Consider the following 20,219-nt stretch of genomic DNA (forward strand, 5'->3'; position numbering starts at 1 on the left):
AGTCTGGAGCCTATCCCAGCACACATTATGTGGAAATCACTGAGACACCACGGACAGCGTGATGACCAGTCTGTCACATATCTATTTTAATAAATGTCCAATACTGCCTTTTTTCAGAAGGAAGCTGACAGTTAACACTTTCTGCTGTTTGGGGCAAATATACAATCGACCCAGTGGTCAAATCCACCCGGATGATGCGAGGCGAACATCAAAGATCATTGTGAGAAGGAACATGGCGTTTTATATCGCTTGTGTTATACTTTTCCTTCTTTTGTTGTCCGAAAAAAATCAATACCAACTGTGGATAAGCACTTGGCCACAAGCACACAGGCTCATCGACATCTGGAGGAAACAAAAAGCTAGGGGGGGGGGGGGGGGGGGACAGATTAATAGTCAACAAAATACTCACAACTAGTGTAACGTTGTAGAGTTTAAGAAACAAATTTAATTAAATAAAGAAGCTGATCATGTTGCTGTACAGGCTTCAAACATGATTATGTTGATACATTTTCCTTTTGTTAAGAGTACTGTAACTCACTCTTGTTCAGCAGAATTGTTTTATTTTAGGAGAGGCAGGAATGTGCTAGTAATGCTATATCAATTTAATCAGTGACTTAAAGATTTGTTGTTATTTATATATAGTTTCTACAAATGTCATCAAAGTACTAAAAAATAAATCATAGCTTAGTTTGTGTCACAGTATAGCATGTCTTAAAGTCATAACAAAAAAGTTATGATATAGTATGTCTAAAAAAATAGTCATAGTATGTTTTAAAAAGTCATTAAGAAGTCGTAATATAATATATCTTTAAAAAGTCATAAAAAATCCATACTACAGTATGTCGTAAAAGAGACATTACATTGGAAAGTGTGTCAAAAAGTCACTATGTATAAAAAAGTAATAAAAAGCCATAATATAATACAGTGTCTTAAAAAAAGTCCTAGTATAGTATTTCTAAAAACAGTTATGAAAAAGTCATAGTAAAGTGTGTTTTAAAAAAGTTATAGTATAATGTGTCAAATAAAAGACATAAAGAAGTCATAGTATAGTATTTTCAAAAAAGTTATTAAAAAGCCATTGTATAGTAAGTCCAAACAATTACTTGTAAAGTATGTTGAAAAAAAGACTGAAGTCATAGTGTAATATTTAAAAAGTCATAATAATGTGTCAAAAAAGTTACATTATTATATTATTATTTTGGGCGAACCCAGCAACGACTCAGTGACTGTTGTGTCCAACTTCTTTACAGGGTTATCAGTGATGAAAGGAGTTGTTGTTGTTGTTGTCGTTACCTACAGCCTACCGAGGGCTGTATCACTTAAATCAATTTCCATTGAGTTTTTCTTTTGTATTTATGGTGATATAACTATTTACACATTCATGTGCCGTCACAGTAGCGCACATACTCTGACAGCCCAGTGTATCCTGAAACAAGAGGTGGAGATGGAGACCAAAATGGAGCTTAAATCAGTATACAATCTTTAAAAGTAGCAACAGTATCTATTACAGTGAAGCTTGGAGTGATATGATTCATGTGATAGCATAAGTTGCATTTGGAATATTTTAAATAAATGCAAAAATAAAAAGAAGAAAAATCAGTAAAGAGACGCTCACTATCTACTTTTTTAGAGACATGAGGTGAGTAGACAAATTGCACATTTTTAATGTTTATTATTAATTGGAACTTAATCAAATAATAACAACATGATAACACTCATTAGTTTACATAATCATACGTCTTCCACAAAGATTGCCATTACAGTGAATCCAAAAGTGAGCTGTAGTCATGACACGGGACATGGTCACAATCTACATTAAGTCCATTATGTCCTTACACTGGAGAAGCACTCACTAGTTGATATCTTTCATGTAAAAAAAAAAACAGAAACAAGAACAAAAGCAAAGGAAACTGTTCACTTATCATGTCTGTGTTACTTTTCTTTGGCAAGAACAGCTTGAAAACATCTATTGGGAGAAACACGAAATGGGTCTCTGACATTTTGAGGAGAACAATGCTCCAAAGTAGAAACTTTACATTTTTCAGAACAAGTTCAGCCTTTTGCTTTTGTCCACTCAATCCCAGCTGTCTACAGCAGGTGATGGTAAAGACGTCCCCTTTAATTCCTGGGCTGGAACAAGATCTTCACAGTTGCACATTAATTGTTATTGGTTATTGGAGGCTATTGTAGAAGCGGCACAGGCACTTAAAAGACATTGACACTGGCATACAATCTGGTACAATAGTCATGCAGTGATACAACTTGGCCACCATGACCCGTGAGGTAATAGTTAACATACTGAAGAGCTGAATGAAGCGTGGTCTACATTGATCCTGCCGCTTCTGCAGCAAAAAGACCCCCAGTTTTAAACATTGAATACCCGTGCAACAGAAATAAAAGGGAACCAACTTTAGCATCAGATTGTATATGTACAGTCTTATAGAAATATACACATCTACCAATTAGTCATCTTTTCTACAGTGTCGGTTTGTCTTTAGCTATCAAGCTTGTCCACAGCTTTTGCGGGTGAGGGCAAAGCCATCCAGTTTGCATAAACACTATCATTGGCATATCTTGTAAAGACTGGATTAGTGGCATCATGTCTGTTGAGCGGTACCGGGCTCTTCTCAGGCCAGTTGGGGTATGACATGCCTAAAAACGAGAACATATCATTTTTCTGCACTCAGTGAAAGATTAACAGCGTGCAGACAGTAAGGCTCTCAAATCAAACTCTTTAGTGACGGTCTTTGAAACAAGTCCTGATTTGACTCTCAGAGGTGTACAGTTATGGCTTTGTATATGTTACATGAAGTGAAATATCGTGTAATTGACTATTTATTGAGTTTTAGTGATGTATCGAGGCTATGTTTATGCCCCTATTTTGACCTATGACTCCCTTGATGTTACTGTTCAGAAGTGCAGATGGACCACAAGTCCAATGTGTTCTTTACTTTGAATCAATGTCACCAGAGAGTTGCGTTCAAAAGCCCTACTGTTTCTCTGTTCAGCATTGTGAAATCAGTATATATCAATGGCTAATATACATTAGAAAGTCAGAAAATTTAAGACAATCTGAAATTAAAAAAAACAGTGAGTGATTGATTCAGCAAGGACCTGTTTCAAATGTTACACACTGTTTCTTCCGATGTAAACGAATAATGGAATGACGACGATGGAAATGTGATGGAGTGAAAACGTGAACTATCTACAAATAAAATGCAGATGAAGCATGAGTATGAGCAGCGCCGTATAAATTAGAATGATGGGTATACTCAATATTTACAAATGTAGCACTTTTGGTCAGAATTCATGTACATTAGAAGCAGGTCCAAGTAAAACAGAAAAGTCAAGACACAAGATCTTTTTTTCCACTGAGCCTCTCATTTACGATGAAATGGGAGATGTGGCAGCATTAATCAGCACAAGGCATGCCCGAGATCACAGTCACGCACACTTGACTACGGAAAAAGCCAATCACAACTTGCCAAAAAAGAGAGCTTGTGTTGTGTGTCCTGTTTCTAAAATCTAGTAAATGCATGGGAGATTCTACCATAGAGCTTGTTTTCAATCCATGTGGAGGGGAGGGTTCGAGGGAGAGGGGCGTTATTACAGTCCACTAGTGGTGTGTCCTCTTCAGAGAGGGCGTCGTCGTACAGCAGGGCGTCGGCTGGCGTGGACGCTGCCAGGTCCAGGTAATCCTGACAAGAGCAGATGAAGGTGGGATTAGGCTGATTAGTGAGGGCCAAGGCTGAGTGTGCTCATGCTATAGGTCACACGGTACGGTGACGTCTACTCACAAAGGTCCTGTGGAAATTTGTGTAAGCGCTCTCTCGTTATGACATCAACAGGGAAGAACTAGCCTGCTGTATTCTGGGACGTCTGCATTCCCTTGTCCTTAAATCTTCTATATTTAGCCTCACTTCAACAGCCTGACTGGTGGGCTCTGTGATTACGCTGCCCAAGGCCACATTTTAGGATTGCTCTTCAAACCCTAATTATGGTATCTAAAGCGTTTGGGAAGAGTGACAGATCGTACAGCAAAACAGCAGCGTAACACAGCATGTGTGTATGTGACTCTGAACAGCAACCCAACAGTACATGATGTCCACTAGAACTGATACACTGCTTATTTTGGGCCAGCTGCAAATCCATAAGGAGCGGAAAGCATAAAACGTCTGACAGCCCGATCTCAATGATGCATCACCGAAGTGTTGCATCACAATTGCGCCAGTATTGCATGGAAAGAGGCTGATTAATAGCTCCCCCCCCACCACCACTGCTTTCCTGTGGAAGAATATGAATAACTTATATTAATGCACTGTGAAGCTTCACCATACCCGACTTTTCACCATCATCTTCTCCAGTTCTTTGCTGATGTCTGAGAATGTCTGCCTCTTCTCTGCCTCCTGTTTCCAGCATCGAAGCATGAGATTATACCTGCAGAGGAAAAAGTTTTACAGCGGGTGAGAATCAGCATCATTTAATCCTCCCAACAGTCATTCTCCACGACTGTCTTATTAATGTGTTGGAGGGGAGTTATTGCACTCAGAAGAGATGAGGAGATGCTGCAGAGTGACAGAGTGGAGCTCACATTTCCTCCGAGCAGTTCTCTGGTCTCTCCATCCTGTAACCAGTCTTGAGCAGGTTAAAGAGGCGTTCAGGAGCGATACCTGGGTATGGATTTCCTCCCAGTGTCACTATCTCCCATAACAGCACACCAAAGGACCAGCTGGAAGAGAGCACATGGGCTCATAAGAATATTTCAATAAATAGAGAATGGAATAAAAAATGGCTTTAAGGAATAATTCAACATTTTGGGAAATACACATATTCACTTTCAAACTCTTGGCCAGAAAGTGAATAAGTGTATTTCCCAACATGACAAACTATTTCTTTAAATGTCTTTTGTACTCACACGTCACTTTGTGTTGTGTAAATGTGATCAAACAAGGACTCTATTGCCATCCATTTAACAGGGATACGACCCTGGAAATAAGCGAGAGAGTTTGTTTACATTTTTGAAGATTGTTGTAAATAAACCGAAATTGGTACTTTTCTGTCTCTGGTCTTTACCTTGCTCCTCTTAACATACGAGTCCTCTTCATACACGTCTCTGGAGAGGCCAAAGTCTGAGATCTTCATCTTCCGCCCTTCAGCTACGAGAACATTTCGTGCTGCAAGGTCCCTGTGAACAAGCTGTCGGAACAAAATCCTCAATTAAAGCCATATGACATTGCAAATGTTTACAGTTCACACACTGGAAGTGGCTTCAACAATTCCACTTCGACTGAAATTTAAACTTATTTCACCAAAAACACCTCAACTAACATCTCAACTACAGTATGTCCATCTTTTACTCCTAAACTGACATTTCAAGTGTTTTCATCTTCTAGTGTTCATATCACAATTCATCATGTGACAACTGCTTTCATCTCTTATTCTTTAACTGATACTTTTCAATGCTTGAACTTCAACTGAATCAGCAGTTTTTGTAGTTCTTGAAGGGATTTCAATCTCACTCAGTGATTATACTCAAATGTACACTTCAACTTCATTCAGCCTTTGCACTTAAACTAAAACTTGGAACCTCTTTCAGAACTTCCATGTGAACTTGTATTTCAACTTCTTTCCAATATTTCTATTCTGACTGAAACTACAACTGTTTCAGTATTTCAAGTACTTCAAATGTTTCAACTGCAAAATGTCTGCAGCGAGCACACGTGTATATTATTTTGAAAATATAATTTTGTCAAATACCTTCATTTCCGCCAGGTATTGCATGCCTCTGGAGATCTGCCATGCGAAGGAGATCAGGTCCCCCATGGTGAGCGCCCTGTCGTCTGGGTTCTCCAGGTAACTGGAGTTTCGGTTGGTGTCCCTGCTCATGTAGCTCGGGCCAACTTTCCGACTCTCGCGCAGGAAGTTGCGGAGTGACCCGTACTTGGCATATTCCACGATGAGATGCAATGGACCTATTCAGAGAAATGCAGCACTTAAGAGTCCATGTGCAACACACATGTCCTGAAAGGGCATAGCATGGAGCACCTGATGTCTTACCGTCCTGACTGCACGCTCCATACATCTTTATGACGTGCGGATGGTTGACTTGCTTCAGTAAAGTGAATTCTGACAGCAGGTCACGCAGCTCGCTGTGAGAGGCATTATCTGTCATGGAGGAAAAGAAGGGATTGTAATGATGAAACCATTCACTTCTCATATATCACCAATTACTTCCCCAACGTGTCTGGCCTCTGGCTGGCTTGTCTTACCTTTAAGCATTTTCACAGCCACAGTGGTGTAACCAGCTTTTCCTTTCAGCCTGAATGCTGTTGCCTTGACAACTTTCCCAAACTCTCCTTCTCCCAAAGTCTTGCCAAGTACAAGGTTTTTACGAGGAAACTCCCACTTAGGATCCTCCTGTTAGAAAAAAAACATAGGAAAATTGTTGACTTCTCAACCAGTTCAATATACTTTGCTTAAGAGAAGTCGGTATCAGGCCGAAAGAAGCAGCTTACAGGTATTTTAAAGGTGTCGGTCTCGATGGAGTCCTGCGAGCCCCGGCGAATGTTGTTAGCAGGGAAGCTGATGGGGTAACCCTGAGCTGGCCGGCGGAAAGTCATCTCAGCAGAGGCGATCGGGGGCTTAGGCGAGTTCTTGTGGTACCGGTGGATGAAGTACGAAGACAGGAGGATGGAGACGATGAAGGAGAGGAGCAGAGCCGTGGCGATGATGGTCTTACACATGTCGTCACATATCGCATCTGGAGGATTTCAAGAGAGTAGCAATCTATTTCTGGTTCATTCTTGAGAGGACATGAATAAAGACCCTCTCAGAGACTGTATTTCACTTTAATATTGACAGTTTTGTGTGATTTATGACGACTCACCGTCGACAACTTCCTTCTCACAAAAGCATCTCTCAGAGAGGCAGTAGCAGGTTCCATATCCAGCCTGGATCCCGTTCCTCAGGCCTCGCTCATGACCTCCGGTAACAGTTTCCTCTTCAGAGATAATAAATAATAACGTGATACAAAATGTGCTTTACATGTTTACATTTGTGCAGAAATCCATCAGTACAGGCATGTGTTTCTTACTTGTACAGTCTTGTGGACATATTGACGCGTCTTTGCTTTCAACTGCATCACAAAAGCTATCTGGACATGTCCGCAGGTCAGGGGAGCAGGTTGAGTAATTTTCAGAAATTCCTGGAACGTTGACACAAAGGAGAGAAAAACTTAAGTGGGAAAACATTACCAGATGACAAACAAATTTCGGAAGTATGATCAGCCTGTTAGCCTAAATTGAAGTCCTCAATAGCTATCATATGGTGTTGTTAGAGCTTGTAATTATCAAAATGAAGACCACATTTTTCCTGACTCTTGTTGCTTCCTGTGAAGGACACACATCCTGGTTCTGATCCTTAGACCACCACATTTGGTTCTAGTTAAATGACTCCAAGGCCTCATAATTAAAATGGACATGAGCCAATGATGTTTATGTGTCCATTAAATAAAATGTACCTTTCTCAGTGCCTTGCCTCCACTGGCATCTCCCTGTTGTCGCCCCCAGGCCTCGGACAGACTCACAGTCTCCTCGCTGTCTGTTTTCTGCGCAGGTCGGGAACTGCTGGCTCTCCTGACTGGCCTTGTTTGCTGTGTGCAACAAGTGCCAAAAACACACATCTTGAAAAGACAGCTCAGATTTCATTACGATGTGAAGACTAAACCCTGTCTTTTTCAAAAACCTCATGAAATATGAAGTGGACCTTGACTGTTACTGGCTCACCATCACCATCCAGTATGATGTGTATCTGCGTGCTGGCCTCAAGCTGCGTGTGCTCCTCCAGAGCAACAACGAGGTACTGCAGGTCCTGGCACTCGGGCCTGCGCAGCGCCTCAGAGTCGTTCACATAGAGCAGTCCCCACATCTCGTCTGGGGCCTGGGTGACGGCGATGGCTGCATAGCAGGACTGCACGTCTGCAGACACGTTCTTATCTGGCACCACCAGCCGGTACGTGACCCTGAAGCCATCAAACTGTTGGCAGTTTTCCACACAGACTCTGCCGATCTGAGAGGAGATGGGACGAGAGATTTAAAAGACGGTATGTAATTTAAGTGGAAGGTTGGCATAATACAAACAGCTTTATGGACAACTGTATTACAGAGATACCGTTTTCTATTTTACTTACTGAGCCAGCAGGTGGCAGTCTCATTAAGTCTAGGAGTGTAACAACACTAGCATTTCTAAATAGTGAGTAGAAATAACTCTATAACATTTCAGAGTTAAATCCTATTGGCGAATAAAATCATTGCAGCATCAAAACTTTGAAGCATGTTGCACTTCTGACCACTTCAGTGACATCAAGGCAGATGCTATTTTACAGAAAGTTTTCATAATCTGCTGATGTTTTGCTTCCCAGCACATCTTTTTTTAATCTTTCATTGAGGCTTTGAAGCCTGAGCTCCTCGGCAGGACATCTTTATCACCTTCAAACATGTCGATGTGATGCAAACAGGTGTGGCTCATCCAGCAGAGAGCTTTTGATGTGAGTTACTAAAAACTTGAAAACATGTCTACCTACACTTTAAGACAGCAGCAGACCAAACCAGAGTTATAGATTGGTATGATAGTATAGATAAGAACCTGAGCGTAGAAAGAAGCTCGCCGTGTCAATGTGAACATATGTGTGATGTTGGCGAAGCGGATGTGGACGGGTAAGATGGTGACGTTGAAGTGCAGCAACACTGTTCCCTCCAGACCGGGGTAGGTGGTGTCATTGACCAGGTAGTCAAGCTGCAGGGTGCGATTCTCAGGCACGTACAGGTCCCTCTTCAGGACAAGCTCTGAAATCAAGGGCCAAACATGCAGTTTTACAGTTTTCATAAAAAAAGATGATTTGTACTAGCCCCAGGATTACTCACGGTAGTCGTGGACGGTCTCTCGAATTCCTCCAAGAGCAGCTTTCTTTTCACGGAAGGTGCCTTTTATGCCAAACGTTTCCTTTATCCACGGGTCATTATTGAGCAAGGTCCCCACATACTTATTGTGAGTCTGGTCGATGGGGTAGATGGGGGTTAAATCCCGGTCAAAGACAAACAAAGCCCCAAAGGAGCCGCCCTGAAGAAAAATAGATAAATAAATGTAAAGAAGATCAAATCAGCCCACATTGCGTTGTGTCTATAAAACAACAAAGATCAGATCCGTGTCATATTGGTCTCCTCACCTTTGTCCGATTGAAGCCGATGATAACATCGGCTGTGTCTGTTCCATTCACGTACGGCGCATTGTCGTCCTCGTCGTTGACAAAAACATCCAGTGAAGTTTCCACCTTGGTGATGAACGTTTCTGTCCGGACTGTGCAAACCAGCAGGAGTCGGTAGCATTCGCTCTCCTCGCGGTCCAACGGCGCCGTCACCACCAGCTCTGTGGTGTTCTCATCAACAGCGAACGGTGCTGGAGTATCTGCAGACGAGGGGAACAACCAAAGTCAGGTGTGTATGTGTCTACGGCCACCGTCTGAATGCAAGATACCGAGTCAGAGCTGGTGTGGGTCTGATTTGTTAGGCTACTAACAGTTGCCACGGTGCCTACCGGTGACAGTGATGGAATAAAGGCATTTAGCCAAAATGCTAACTAGTTTAACAGTAGCACAAGTTGATAAGAGTCATACAGTCAGAAAATGATCCGCATTGTGTTATACAGAAATAGTTACCTTAGGTTTACTAACTGGCAAAACACCTGAGTGTATTCAATTGAACAATGGTGTGTATTGTTGCTTTTTAATTCAACTGTTAATTTGTAAGAGGAAGAACATGCCATTTCCTCTTTAACATGTTACAAAGTCTCTCTTTAAAGTGTCCGACCTGATTCCACATTGTAAGTGATGGTGTAGTTGGGGCAGACGTTGAGTCTGGTGAGACGCCTGAGTTGCCGTAGGGCCCCGGGGAACCTGTTCTCCGTGATGTGGGGGTTGGAGGTGTCTCTGTGAGGGAAGCACAGCTCCTTCATATCTGTCTGAGCACACTTAGGCATCGTGGCATTGACAAAGTCCAGGGTGACCCGAGGGGAGTTTCTATTGCACTGGGACTTCCTGGTGAAGTTCGGTACCACATGCAGGACAAACTTCTTCATGGGCCGTAGGTGTTGATCTGACGGGACAAAATGAAGCAGCGTTTTAATCTCAGGCAGTGCTCTTTTTGATGACTAAGCTCTTCTTTTTTTTTTGCCTGTATGCAATTACATTATCATCCTGAGGGCAGAGACCTGCACATGGAGCCAAAGCATTATGCAAAAGGAATAAACGTCAAGACACTAATTCACTCGCATGTGCGGCACTGAAAAGAGACTACACATTGCCGTCAAAATGCTCGCATCCAACTCACTGAGCAAGGCGAAGTCGCTCTCCTCCAGGGTTTTGTTCAAGGACAGTATTCCAGTGTTGATGTCCAGATTGAACCAGGAGCTGTATGGGCCTCTGGGGAAGCTCGTCAAGCACAGGTAGAAATGCGGCCGCTCAGAGGCGCTGTCCAGCATGGCGTGGAGCTGGAGGATCGGCGTCCCTGCCAGCTGGCCAACATACACCGTCTCAATGTACTCATTCTGAGGGAGGTACAGCCCGGTCGCTCCTGCAGAAAGAAGAAATAAGCAGATGTTAAAAAGCAGCCAGCCAAGTGAATCACAGGGGGGTTTAGTTATATTACCTCTAAGGGAAACATTGTGATCACTGAAAATAAGGTCTGACAGTAGATAATGGTATTATTACAGAGCAGTTATCAGACATCTCTTTCTGGATATTTAACTGTGGGAACAATACCCACGGACAATGCTGTCTGGCCACTGAATGGAAATGAACACATACATGGAATATGACAGATTCAGTTTTTTTTTTTTCCTCCTCTGATACGTCCGTCATCTCCCCCGTTAGCGGATATTGAAAGGAGGGCTCAAATGACACTTATGCAGCTCTTTTAATGAATTTCTCATACGGTCAATAACATGTGGTTTCCGATTCTCCTTCTGTTCACCTTGAGAAGTTTAATTACAAGGGATAACACGATATGGAGGAGAGATGAATCATTACCTGCCAGAGGGAGGGGGTGTATGTGTGCATGTGTTGAGGAAATCCATAAAGAGCTATAGCAGGCTGTGTTTTACAGGAAAATGGAGATGCAAGTGTTCCTCCTGTAATTATACCCCTGTTATGTTCCTCTTTGACGACGGTAGGCGACCATTTAGGGAACGCACTAATGTCATTAGCAGACAGCAAAACTAGATTTTCTATTTCTGCTGGTGCAGTTGAGGCCTCGGCTCTGGTTTCAGACATTGATTTAATTTGGCGGGGGGTTGGATGACAGGAGGCCGAGCTGATGGATAAATTGTGGCCGTCCTTCCTGAAGGATGGAGATACACTCAGGGAGGCTGCAGCCCTTTTTATTAAAAAGTGTTCCTGAGACAAAAACAAACAGCAGGCTACTTGTTTGTTAATATTTCTGGGATGGTGGGTGTCAGTTTCATGACTCAGATTTGAGGGATGGTTTTTATTTTGCTAAATTTACCACAACCACTCAGCTTGAAATAAATCTTGAGGCTTGATCTGGTTTATATTGTTTTTTGTGAGGTATTTAGACCCAACAGACGCCACCTCAAATGGTTTCCTTCGATGTGTTCAATGCCCTGTCTTGCTCGTTCTGGTTGAAACCCCAACGTAATCAAATATCTTTAGTAATATACTCAAAAAGACATACAGGCAAAAGCTGGGAAAGGCTTAAAGTAATGTGAAGATGATGATACAATAAATGAATGTAAGAATTCTCATATACATTCTTTCATAAAAGGCAGCCACTGTAATAGGTCATTCATCAATTGTATGTCTCTTTAACTGAAAGTCTTCACTGTGTTGGACAAATCTGAGAATTCATCGTAGAAAAGGGAAAATATTTGCAGCAATGGATGTGATATCTACCCGCAGCGAAAATGAGGTTAATCAAATTGGCTATGTTTGTTTCCTGAGTTGCATAACAGAGGATATCATCCAAAGTGAATTTAGGATGTTATCAAGCTGGAGATTTCAAACCAGACCAAAGGATGACCTTAAGTTCCCTCCTAAGTGAAACAACATTGATCCAAATGGACCACAGATACATATGTTTGATACCTCTGAGTCTGATGAAAAGCCAATTCTTTCATCGAAACATTTTACTTTTTCTAGTGTTGTAAAATAGTGCAGTGTTGCAAGACCTTGGGAGGCAGAAACACAATGGTTTGCATGGCCTTACTATAGTAGTAAAACATGGTACAGCACCTGTTACATACTGTGAACATATAGGAAGCTAATTGCAAAAAATCATGCAATCTCAGCGTAGGTCTCCAGCTGTATACTCAAAATGGCCATTAGAGGGAGCCATTATCTTACTGACAGAGGCCCAACAAGAGTGGAGAACTGCAGCTTAACCATCATCATAATACATTATTAGACTAATGCTTGTATTAATTTGATAAGATGCTAAAGATCTTGGATTAAATTGTGTTTTTATCAAGCTAGAAATATACTCCTTTCAACAGCCCTGTGTTATATTAATAAAGAAATGAGTTTAATCCACAGACATCTAACACATGACACCGTCATGAATCAAACAGAGCAGATGACAGCAGCTCAACAAATAAAACTACAGGGTCCGACATGTGAACCAGTGGGAGCCGAATGTATTTATGAACGCCGGCCTTGGCTCGAAGCCACGGTGGCTGGACCCCCATACAACACAATTTGTTTATATCATTCAAAATTCAATTTCTTTCCAGGACTGAAGCCAACAGAAAGCAAGCAGTTTATATCAAAACTAATTAATTGAATGGATCAAGCAGGCCTCTCTTAGCAAATGGCATCGTTGGTCTGTGTAGCCATGATGAAGATTTTCCAAAAGTATGACTCATTAGTTTCCCTAAATGATGCGCAGGAATAACGGAAATACAGATCGTAACGACATTTCACCTCCGATGACCACGCACGAAAATGATTTTGAAAAATAAAAGATGCAGCACAGGTTTAATCTCAACTCTGTGTCTTAGGAACACAAAAATGTCCTTTTCAGATTTTCACATATACGAGGACAATGAGCTGTTTTTGGAACAGCTTTGACCTCCCATAACTCAACGTGTGTAAACATTACCACCATAAGCAGACCTTTTACAGCCTTCACACACCAATAAAACTGACGCTTAGCTGCCATATACTGTGTCTACAAGAGATATCATGCACTGCTGAGTGGATATACTGAAACTGAACTCGTACGTCGCTTGTTTGGTGAAAAAAACAACAACAACGGGGGAAAAAACCCTTTCACTCTTCTATACACGTATGCCTTTGACGATGGCAGTTTTCCTTGAGTTAATTATGGCCTGTGTCAGTTCCGTTTCATATTTTAACCGAGGAAGGACAAAAAGGACACAAGCTCATCACAAAATCTGAAGCCATGTGCTCAGTCAGCCACGGACCACGGCGTGTGTCTAGGACTGGTCCGAGCTGATAGGGTGGGATGCCCTCTCCGTTGTCCCAGACAAAGACAGGAACTCAATTAGCTCAATGCGTGCTTGGGCTGATAGATTTACCAGCTATGAGCTCATGTGCTAGACGAACCCACAGGCTGCCTCTACCTCTGCGAATGTCCCTCAAGTCTCAGTGAAATAAAACGTGGATCTCCCACCCAGACGTCCTCACTGAGCATCCTTGTCAACAGCAGGGGGAGTGTATGATTCATTCCCCCACTAATCTTGCTCGTAGACTGGAGCCCCTGCGGTGAGAGATCAGCCCAATGCCCTTTCCTCTCCCAAGGTCAACGTGCGCTGCATCTGTCCCTGGTAACGACCCACTGAAAAGGCCCTGTATCTGGCAACAGACCAATCAATAACCTTACTAATCAACAGGGATGCTGATTGTTTTTTACTGATGAGACAGAAGGGGGGGGGGGGGGGGCAGCTGATGGCTGCATGTGTGCAATCATCTCCGTTGTACGTCATATGGACCCTTTTGTTCAGCTGCATGGCCACAGAAGTATTACAGCTACTGTTCATTTCACAGCCTTCAATATCCACATTTTCAAATAATCCATTAACTATTACAAAGTAGCTGCAGCATGTCACGGTGATCCAAACACAATAAATATCATAATCACTCTGAAACCTATCACGATGACTCCGCTTCCAAAGATCTAACAGTTATGGGAATGGTTCTCGTCAAGGATTCAATTAACAAGAAATCTGCACATTGAGCTGTAAGTCCACTTATAAAAGCTTTTATTGATCATAATGTTTGGAAATCTCTCCCTCGTGGTTTCCCGTGCCAGCGTGCACGATTGCTTCGTCATTTCACACTGGATCCAGAACCTGGATTTAATATAGTTCTTTCAATTTCAAAACAATGAGGTGTAATTAAGGAAAGAAAGTCATATCCTGTTATGATGACAGAGCCATTCAACTTTTCATCAGAGTAATACCATATCTGATATCTGGTAGTCAGGCTCCAGGTAGATTACTCAGGTTACCATGATGCATACCGTAACATAATAATCAATTACACCGTAATGTAATCCAATTAGCCCTCAGAGAATACAAGAGCTAGGATCCAATGAACCATGTTCATCAGTCATCAAGAAATCTAATAGAACATCTCCTCAGGGGTTAGCTGCACGAACAAATTCAGTTTAAGAATTCCTGTGGGAGTGACAGTGGCATCAAATATTGACCACGTGGTACATCATAGAGCTCCCGACTGAGTTTGACGCAGTGGTCATTAGACTGCTTTGATCTCTATCCTCATCACAGCGGTGGTAACAAGCCATCAGATTCACTGACATGTACACAGAAGTGGACAAAGACATTAGCTGGCTGTGGCAAAATACAGTTATGTCATCATTAAACATTTACCACTTTGAGATATCAGGCAGCACCGAAACCAAAAAAGAGCCCTGTGGAGATGACGAGTACTTTTAGCTTCTGACTGCTGCTCCATAGTGTGTCACCACATCAGGTTTCACAGTGAATCTGATGGATTACAGTATGGAAACAAAGGGAGGGCCGTGGCTTTATGGCAGAGAGCGGAGGGCGGAGGGCGCTGATCTTCCAGCACAAATGGAAGTGAAGCTCTCAGAGTTTCTGGCACTGGCAGGTGGTGGAAAAATAATTTCCAAACATGTTTACCCACTTCAGTAAAGTGAGGGAGCAAACAAATGGACGCAGGGCGATGCCAGGGTGGGGCCGGTGGAGGAGGGGGAACGCAGCGACATTCTCATTTTGACAAAAAGCAACGGGGTTTAAATGAGGTTTGAATTATAAAAAAAGAAATCAGTCCCAACGATTGTCACGTTAATTACAGTGAATTCATAAACTAGATGTTCTTGTTTCAAGCTGGTACACTTAGCACCTTTAAAACCGTTTAAAAAAACTACTTTTATCAGCCACATCCACTTCTGCAGTGACACACGAGCATGTGGAATCAAATGTGCTAAGCTCGCTCTTTTGTTTTGTTCATTGTTGTAAACGACGGGTCAAACACAGCGCGCACCGCTAGGCGACTGGAAAATAACTTGTCAAGGCCCATGTGAAACGAGAGGACTGAATGCCCCGAGGGCAGAATTTCAATCAATGTCTCCTTGTCCTTTCACCACAGCAAATTAGATTCTGCCCATGCATGAGAGGGAAGTGTGACCCTGAACTGACTAGAGGATCAGGCACAGAGCTTTGACAGGTATAGGAGCGGCATCCATGCAACAGCAGCAGAAGCAACAGTCCAGAGTTAGGGGGCTAAGACTCTCAGCAATGGAAGTAATAACGCAGTGGTCGGTGTCCCTCCATCAGACAAGATCCTCAAAACAAACACTGGTTCAGTTTGATCAAAAACATATAAATGGGATGATGCATTTCTGCCAATAAATTGCATGCTCTGGCAAAAGGAGGAGCTATAACTAAAAGACAAAGCGTCAAACTTTGAAAGAGTGAAACTGCTGCATCACTGCTCTGATCATTTGTAGTTTATTAGCCTTTCAGGGACAGGGAGGGACAGGGAGGGACAGGGAGGGACAGGGAGGGACGCGGCGAGACGGATGGAGGGAAGCTGAGGCCAGTTGTTGTTATATTCCACCATTTTTTTTATAAAAAGCAATAAACTAAACACCAAAAAATATAGTCCCTGTGCCAATGTCATAGACAAGTAATGAAATTATTGAGTTTTCAGAGATACACAAAGAGAAGCAACACTGTTTACGTAATTAAATATAAAAGATAAACTCTACAGCAAAGAAACTTGTCAGCTGATGTTTTCCAATTATCCTAAAAGAGACGTAGTGACAGCAAGACTATCATGCCTCCGTCGGCAGCGCAAGACAGAAGCTTTACTAAATCATGTAACGTAATAAGGAGCTTAATCAAATAGCAGCATGTATCAAATGAGATGTATTGGTCTGGTCCTCCTCAAAAGGGAAAGATGCTGATGAAAATGATCATTCTAAGGCAAGGAGGAGGAGGAGGCATCATGGCTTCCTCTTGGACGGTGGGGTCATCACTGGGGATTACCACTTGGTTAAGGTTTCAAAGGTCAGAGGGCAAAGCAGGGTCAAAGCTACAGCAGCAAGGTCACGGTGGAAGACAAACGGATCGATGCTTTTATGTGAAAACATCTGTGGCTCTTCTTGTGGAAGTGATGGATTACACAGAAGTGTCTGTTAAAAGGATTTGGTGCATTCCAGTAAAGGCTTATGCCAGGTTTAGTCACATACGGTATTATTGAGTTTCAATTCGGAACGTTTCGTTAACCTTTGAAAAGCAAACCAGCCCATAAGCCCCCAGCGTTCCTTTAAACTAGTCTAAGTCATGAGATCTCATTAGCACACACTAAAGCCCATTATGCTTCCTCCTGATATCAGAGGTTCAAAATCTGAACAAAGCCATGACTGACCAGAGGATTTCAGTAACTTGGATGACGTCTCTACTCGTAAGTGCCTGGCGACGCAGCCAAATGTAAAAATGCTGATTAATCTTATAGTGAACGCTGATTGCCAATTTCCTCTGTTTGAATACCTCAGCGAGAAACACTAAACTAATGAGTTACCTGGAACCGTGGTGATGGGAATTACCAAACCCTATAACTATCTTCCGTTTTCTACAATCGAACCCTTCCTAAGATTCTATCAAATATTTAATGACTTGTATCATGATATAATCTCGCGTAAGAGGTTTTGCGATACAAAAAGTGCATCACAACATTTACAACAACAAGATCACTGAGAAGATGAAGACCCACACATTTATCAAACTCATTTGGAGATTGAATAACTGATAAAGAAGTGTACAGAAGGAAAAGGCCATATTCTTAATGACGTCAACAGTCAGAACATCCTCTAAGAAGTGAAATAAAATAAGAAAATCAGCTTCAACATATACAGAGAAATCAAACCTGATGTGTCATTTTGGGGGTAGTTAACGTCCGACGTGCAATCTGAACACTGTGTGCACTTGTATAACAGGCGATATTTTCTGAAAGAAAACAAACAGCCAGTGTTTGCCTAGAGATGGGAGCAGCTGCTGCACACCTGCCTGCAGCTCGCCTCTTCTCCTCTGTACAAGTGGAGGTCTTTTGTTGCAGCAAACAGGCAGGTGAGGCGCTTACGTAAGGTGTAGGTTTCAGCACCCATTTAATTACCATCACGTCCTTGACATATGAAATCGAACTGGACCAACTGTGCTCGTCTATAAATACCGGGAGGAGCGCCCGGCCTCGGTGACAATACGCGCAGAACAAAGCAGAGCCGAGATGTAAATGTACGCGGGAGCATCATGTCTACTGTGAGTGTGACGTGAGAATACATCTCTCAGGCCCCGTGCAATGAGAGCCACACTGTCTGTCACATGGAAAGATAAGCAGAGCGCATTGCATACAACTGTGGCACCTTAAAAATGGCATTAATCATTTTAACAACACTGCAGGAAAGTGCTCCCTTGGGCGATTACGTAGGCTGGTAGTTTATTGGTAGTGTAAGCCCAGTTTGGCAGACATGAAAGAGCTCCGACCCATCCACATGGAAATGAACATCCTCTTCACATCTCAATGCCACTAAGAGACTGTGACGAGCATCCCAGTTTTACACTTTACATCCCGTATGAAAGCGCTGATAGTAACCTCAGTTTAAGACAAAGTCCAAAAACAAATTCAGGGATTCCACACAATGGCCTATATTTGTCCAAGCATCACATTTGACATACTTGCCACACACACATGAGATTTGCACACTCCTGAGCTATGAGAGACACTTTAAATATAGACGGCATGGGAGGGAACTGTTGGTACAGTTGGGCTGTGGGATTGTGAATGGGATTATAATATTATGATGTACGGCCGTATTCATTTGACTCCAGGTTTCAGAGTGCCATACCACGCATAACAGACAGCGCACAATGCAAGTCACTTTCTGCAGCAAGAAACGATGCCAACTTTGTGTTCGTGCCATTTCAGACTCTTCTGGGAAAAGCCCTAAAACTCACTCAGCTTCCAAAATGTTGCAATTTAGCAAAGCTATTGAGCTTCGCACATGAGCAGCCAATTTCATGTGTAGCCTATTTTGTCAGTTGCCTTCTAGACTTCAGGTCCACTGGCTCAGTTTGTTGCAGCTCAGAAATCTTTCCTCTCTTTATTTCTCTTAATTTGTTGCACAGTATAGGACTGTCAGTTTTGCACAGAATCATACATTTTGTGAATTTAGAGTGCATCCCAAACTATTATATATCTTATTTCATACCACAAGTAATTGCCTTTCTGACTGACAGGAGATTAAGAGGATGCTTTAAACAAAAACTGATGCTGTCAGATTAACAGATAATGTCTCAAACGGGATTTAGGATTATAAAACACAATTTCAAATTTTCTCCTCTTTAACATTTAGTTTTATTTTATTTACAAAAATAATAATTATTGTTGTTATGTTTCCCTATATTTTTCAAGTAACCCACTAATTGTAAACAGTCTTTAGTGCAACATACATTTAAAATTGTTTCCAATTTCATCTTGTGGCCCCTCATGTGCACGAGTCTACCAATAAATGTAAAGATGACGCTTACCTTCCAGCAGCAGCAGCAGCAGCACAACGATGTTTCCCCGAGAGAAACCACAACTTGACCCCATATTCGCGAACCATAAGTGAAAGTTTCTGATTGGAAATGAGATTGAAAAAAGTTCCTTAGAGCGACGAATACTAAAAACAAAAAAATCCCCCAAAAAAATCAAACCGTTCAAAGCAATGAAGGCGCTGTATAAACCAGTGTGTGTCCTGTGCGCGCGGCTCCGGGCAGGGGGATGAAATCCTCAGTGTCCCAGAGACGCGCTGCTGTGTGCGGCTCCAGTGGCTGCTGCTGGGCTAACTGGCTGGCTGGACAGGGGGAGGAGGCTCACTGCTTCACTGCTTCACTACCCACTGCCCCGCTGCTTCCGCAGCAGCAGGCAGCACAGCATCTACAGGAAATTTAAGAGCATAATTTAACAGGTCAGTCACCTCATTAACACTCCGCGGGGGGGAAAAAATTATTAACAATTATCATTAAATGGCGCATTTTAAAGGTACAGGCACTGTTTTATTAAAAAGGGTATCAGGTGAGCTCATTTTTAATCACTGCTTCATCATAACAGATCTGTAATCATTTATGTATGAAGTGAATCATTATTTCACATCTAGCAGCACCAATGATAGTTCTTCATGGGTTCTTCAGTGGATCCAAATATTTTTAAAAGGTCTATTTGAGAACAAGGTTTCAGTCAGCGGCCCAGCATCTGATGAACTCCTGCCAACGGGCAGGGATCAGGCTGAATGATGAACCATTTCACTGCTGAGCTGCAGCCCTAAAACACCATATGAATTAGTTATACTTCCCCAATAACGAGCAAACATGTGCAGTCGGTTTGCTCATAAATTACACAAAATCACCTAACACTGTAAGACCAGCTGTGTGACTCTGGCCAAACCCCTCTGAGGACGGGATGGGACGGGACCCCCCCCTCCCCTCCTTCAGGTGTATGCCCGTGGCTAAAGGCCGTTGTTCAAGTGAGGGATCTCTCTGTGACTGGATGGTGTGTGGAGTGATGCATTGCTGCAGCCTCGGGGCAGGACACCAGTCACTCACACAGCAATCGCTCTCCAATCAATGTCTGGAGCTCACTGGGCTGCAGAGGGGACAGCAGGGCT

At 42.5% G+C, this 20,219-nt stretch overlaps 1 protein-coding gene across 2 annotated transcripts; it reads right to left on the reverse strand.

The window, feature by feature from the left end:
• Positions 1-1,457: 1,457 nt before the first annotated feature.
• Positions 1,458-19,516, reverse strand: ret (ret proto-oncogene receptor tyrosine kinase). 2 transcript variants are annotated; one of them, XM_076076902.1, is made up of 20 exons: positions 19,102-19,516; positions 10,383-10,625; positions 9,864-10,148; positions 9,224-9,462; positions 8,922-9,117; positions 8,644-8,843; positions 7,791-8,067; positions 7,520-7,651; positions 7,094-7,204; positions 6,887-7,000; positions 6,516-6,760; positions 6,270-6,417; positions 6,058-6,165; positions 5,758-5,972; positions 5,074-5,196; positions 4,916-4,986; positions 4,592-4,729; positions 4,338-4,437; positions 3,551-3,698; positions 1,458-2,652 (listed from the first exon to the last, which is right to left on the reverse strand). In XM_076076902.1, the coding sequence occupies exons 1-20, from the start codon at positions 19,163-19,165 to the stop codon at positions 2,495-2,497; spliced, it is 3,315 nt and encodes a 1,104-aa protein (XP_075933017.1). In that variant the 5' UTR covers positions 19,166-19,516; the 3' UTR covers positions 1,458-2,494. The 2 variants fall into 2 exon arrangements, with proteins under 2 accessions (XP_075933017.1, XP_075933016.1); XM_076076901.1 differs by having other exon boundaries at positions 7,785-8,067.
• Between the last annotated feature and the right edge of the window lie 703 nt (positions 19,517-20,219).

Source organism: Anarhichas minor, unplaced genomic scaffold (assembly GCF_050575085.1).
Source record: "Anarhichas minor isolate MPS153535 unplaced genomic scaffold, ASM5057508v1 ptg000058l, whole genome shotgun sequence".
NCBI lineage: Eukaryota > Metazoa > Chordata > Actinopteri > Perciformes > Anarhichadidae > Anarhichas > Anarhichas minor.

What these genes read in the sequence shown, in the direction of transcription:
- ret (XM_076076901.1), bottom strand. Translation starts at nt 19,165, where the DNA reads ATGGGGTCAAGTTGTGGTTTCTCTCGGGGAAACATCGTTGTGCTGCTG. An exon ending in TCGGCTTCAATCGGACAAAG is followed by an intron (nt 9,118 to 9,223) that starts GTGAGGAGACCA and finishes ATTTTTCTTCAG; the next exon opens with GGCGGCTCCTTTGGGGCTTT. An exon ending in AGATGATGGTGAAAAGTCGG is followed by an intron (nt 3,699 to 4,337) that starts GTATGGTGAAGC and finishes TGCTCTTGTCAG; the next exon opens with GATTACCTGGACCTGGCAGC.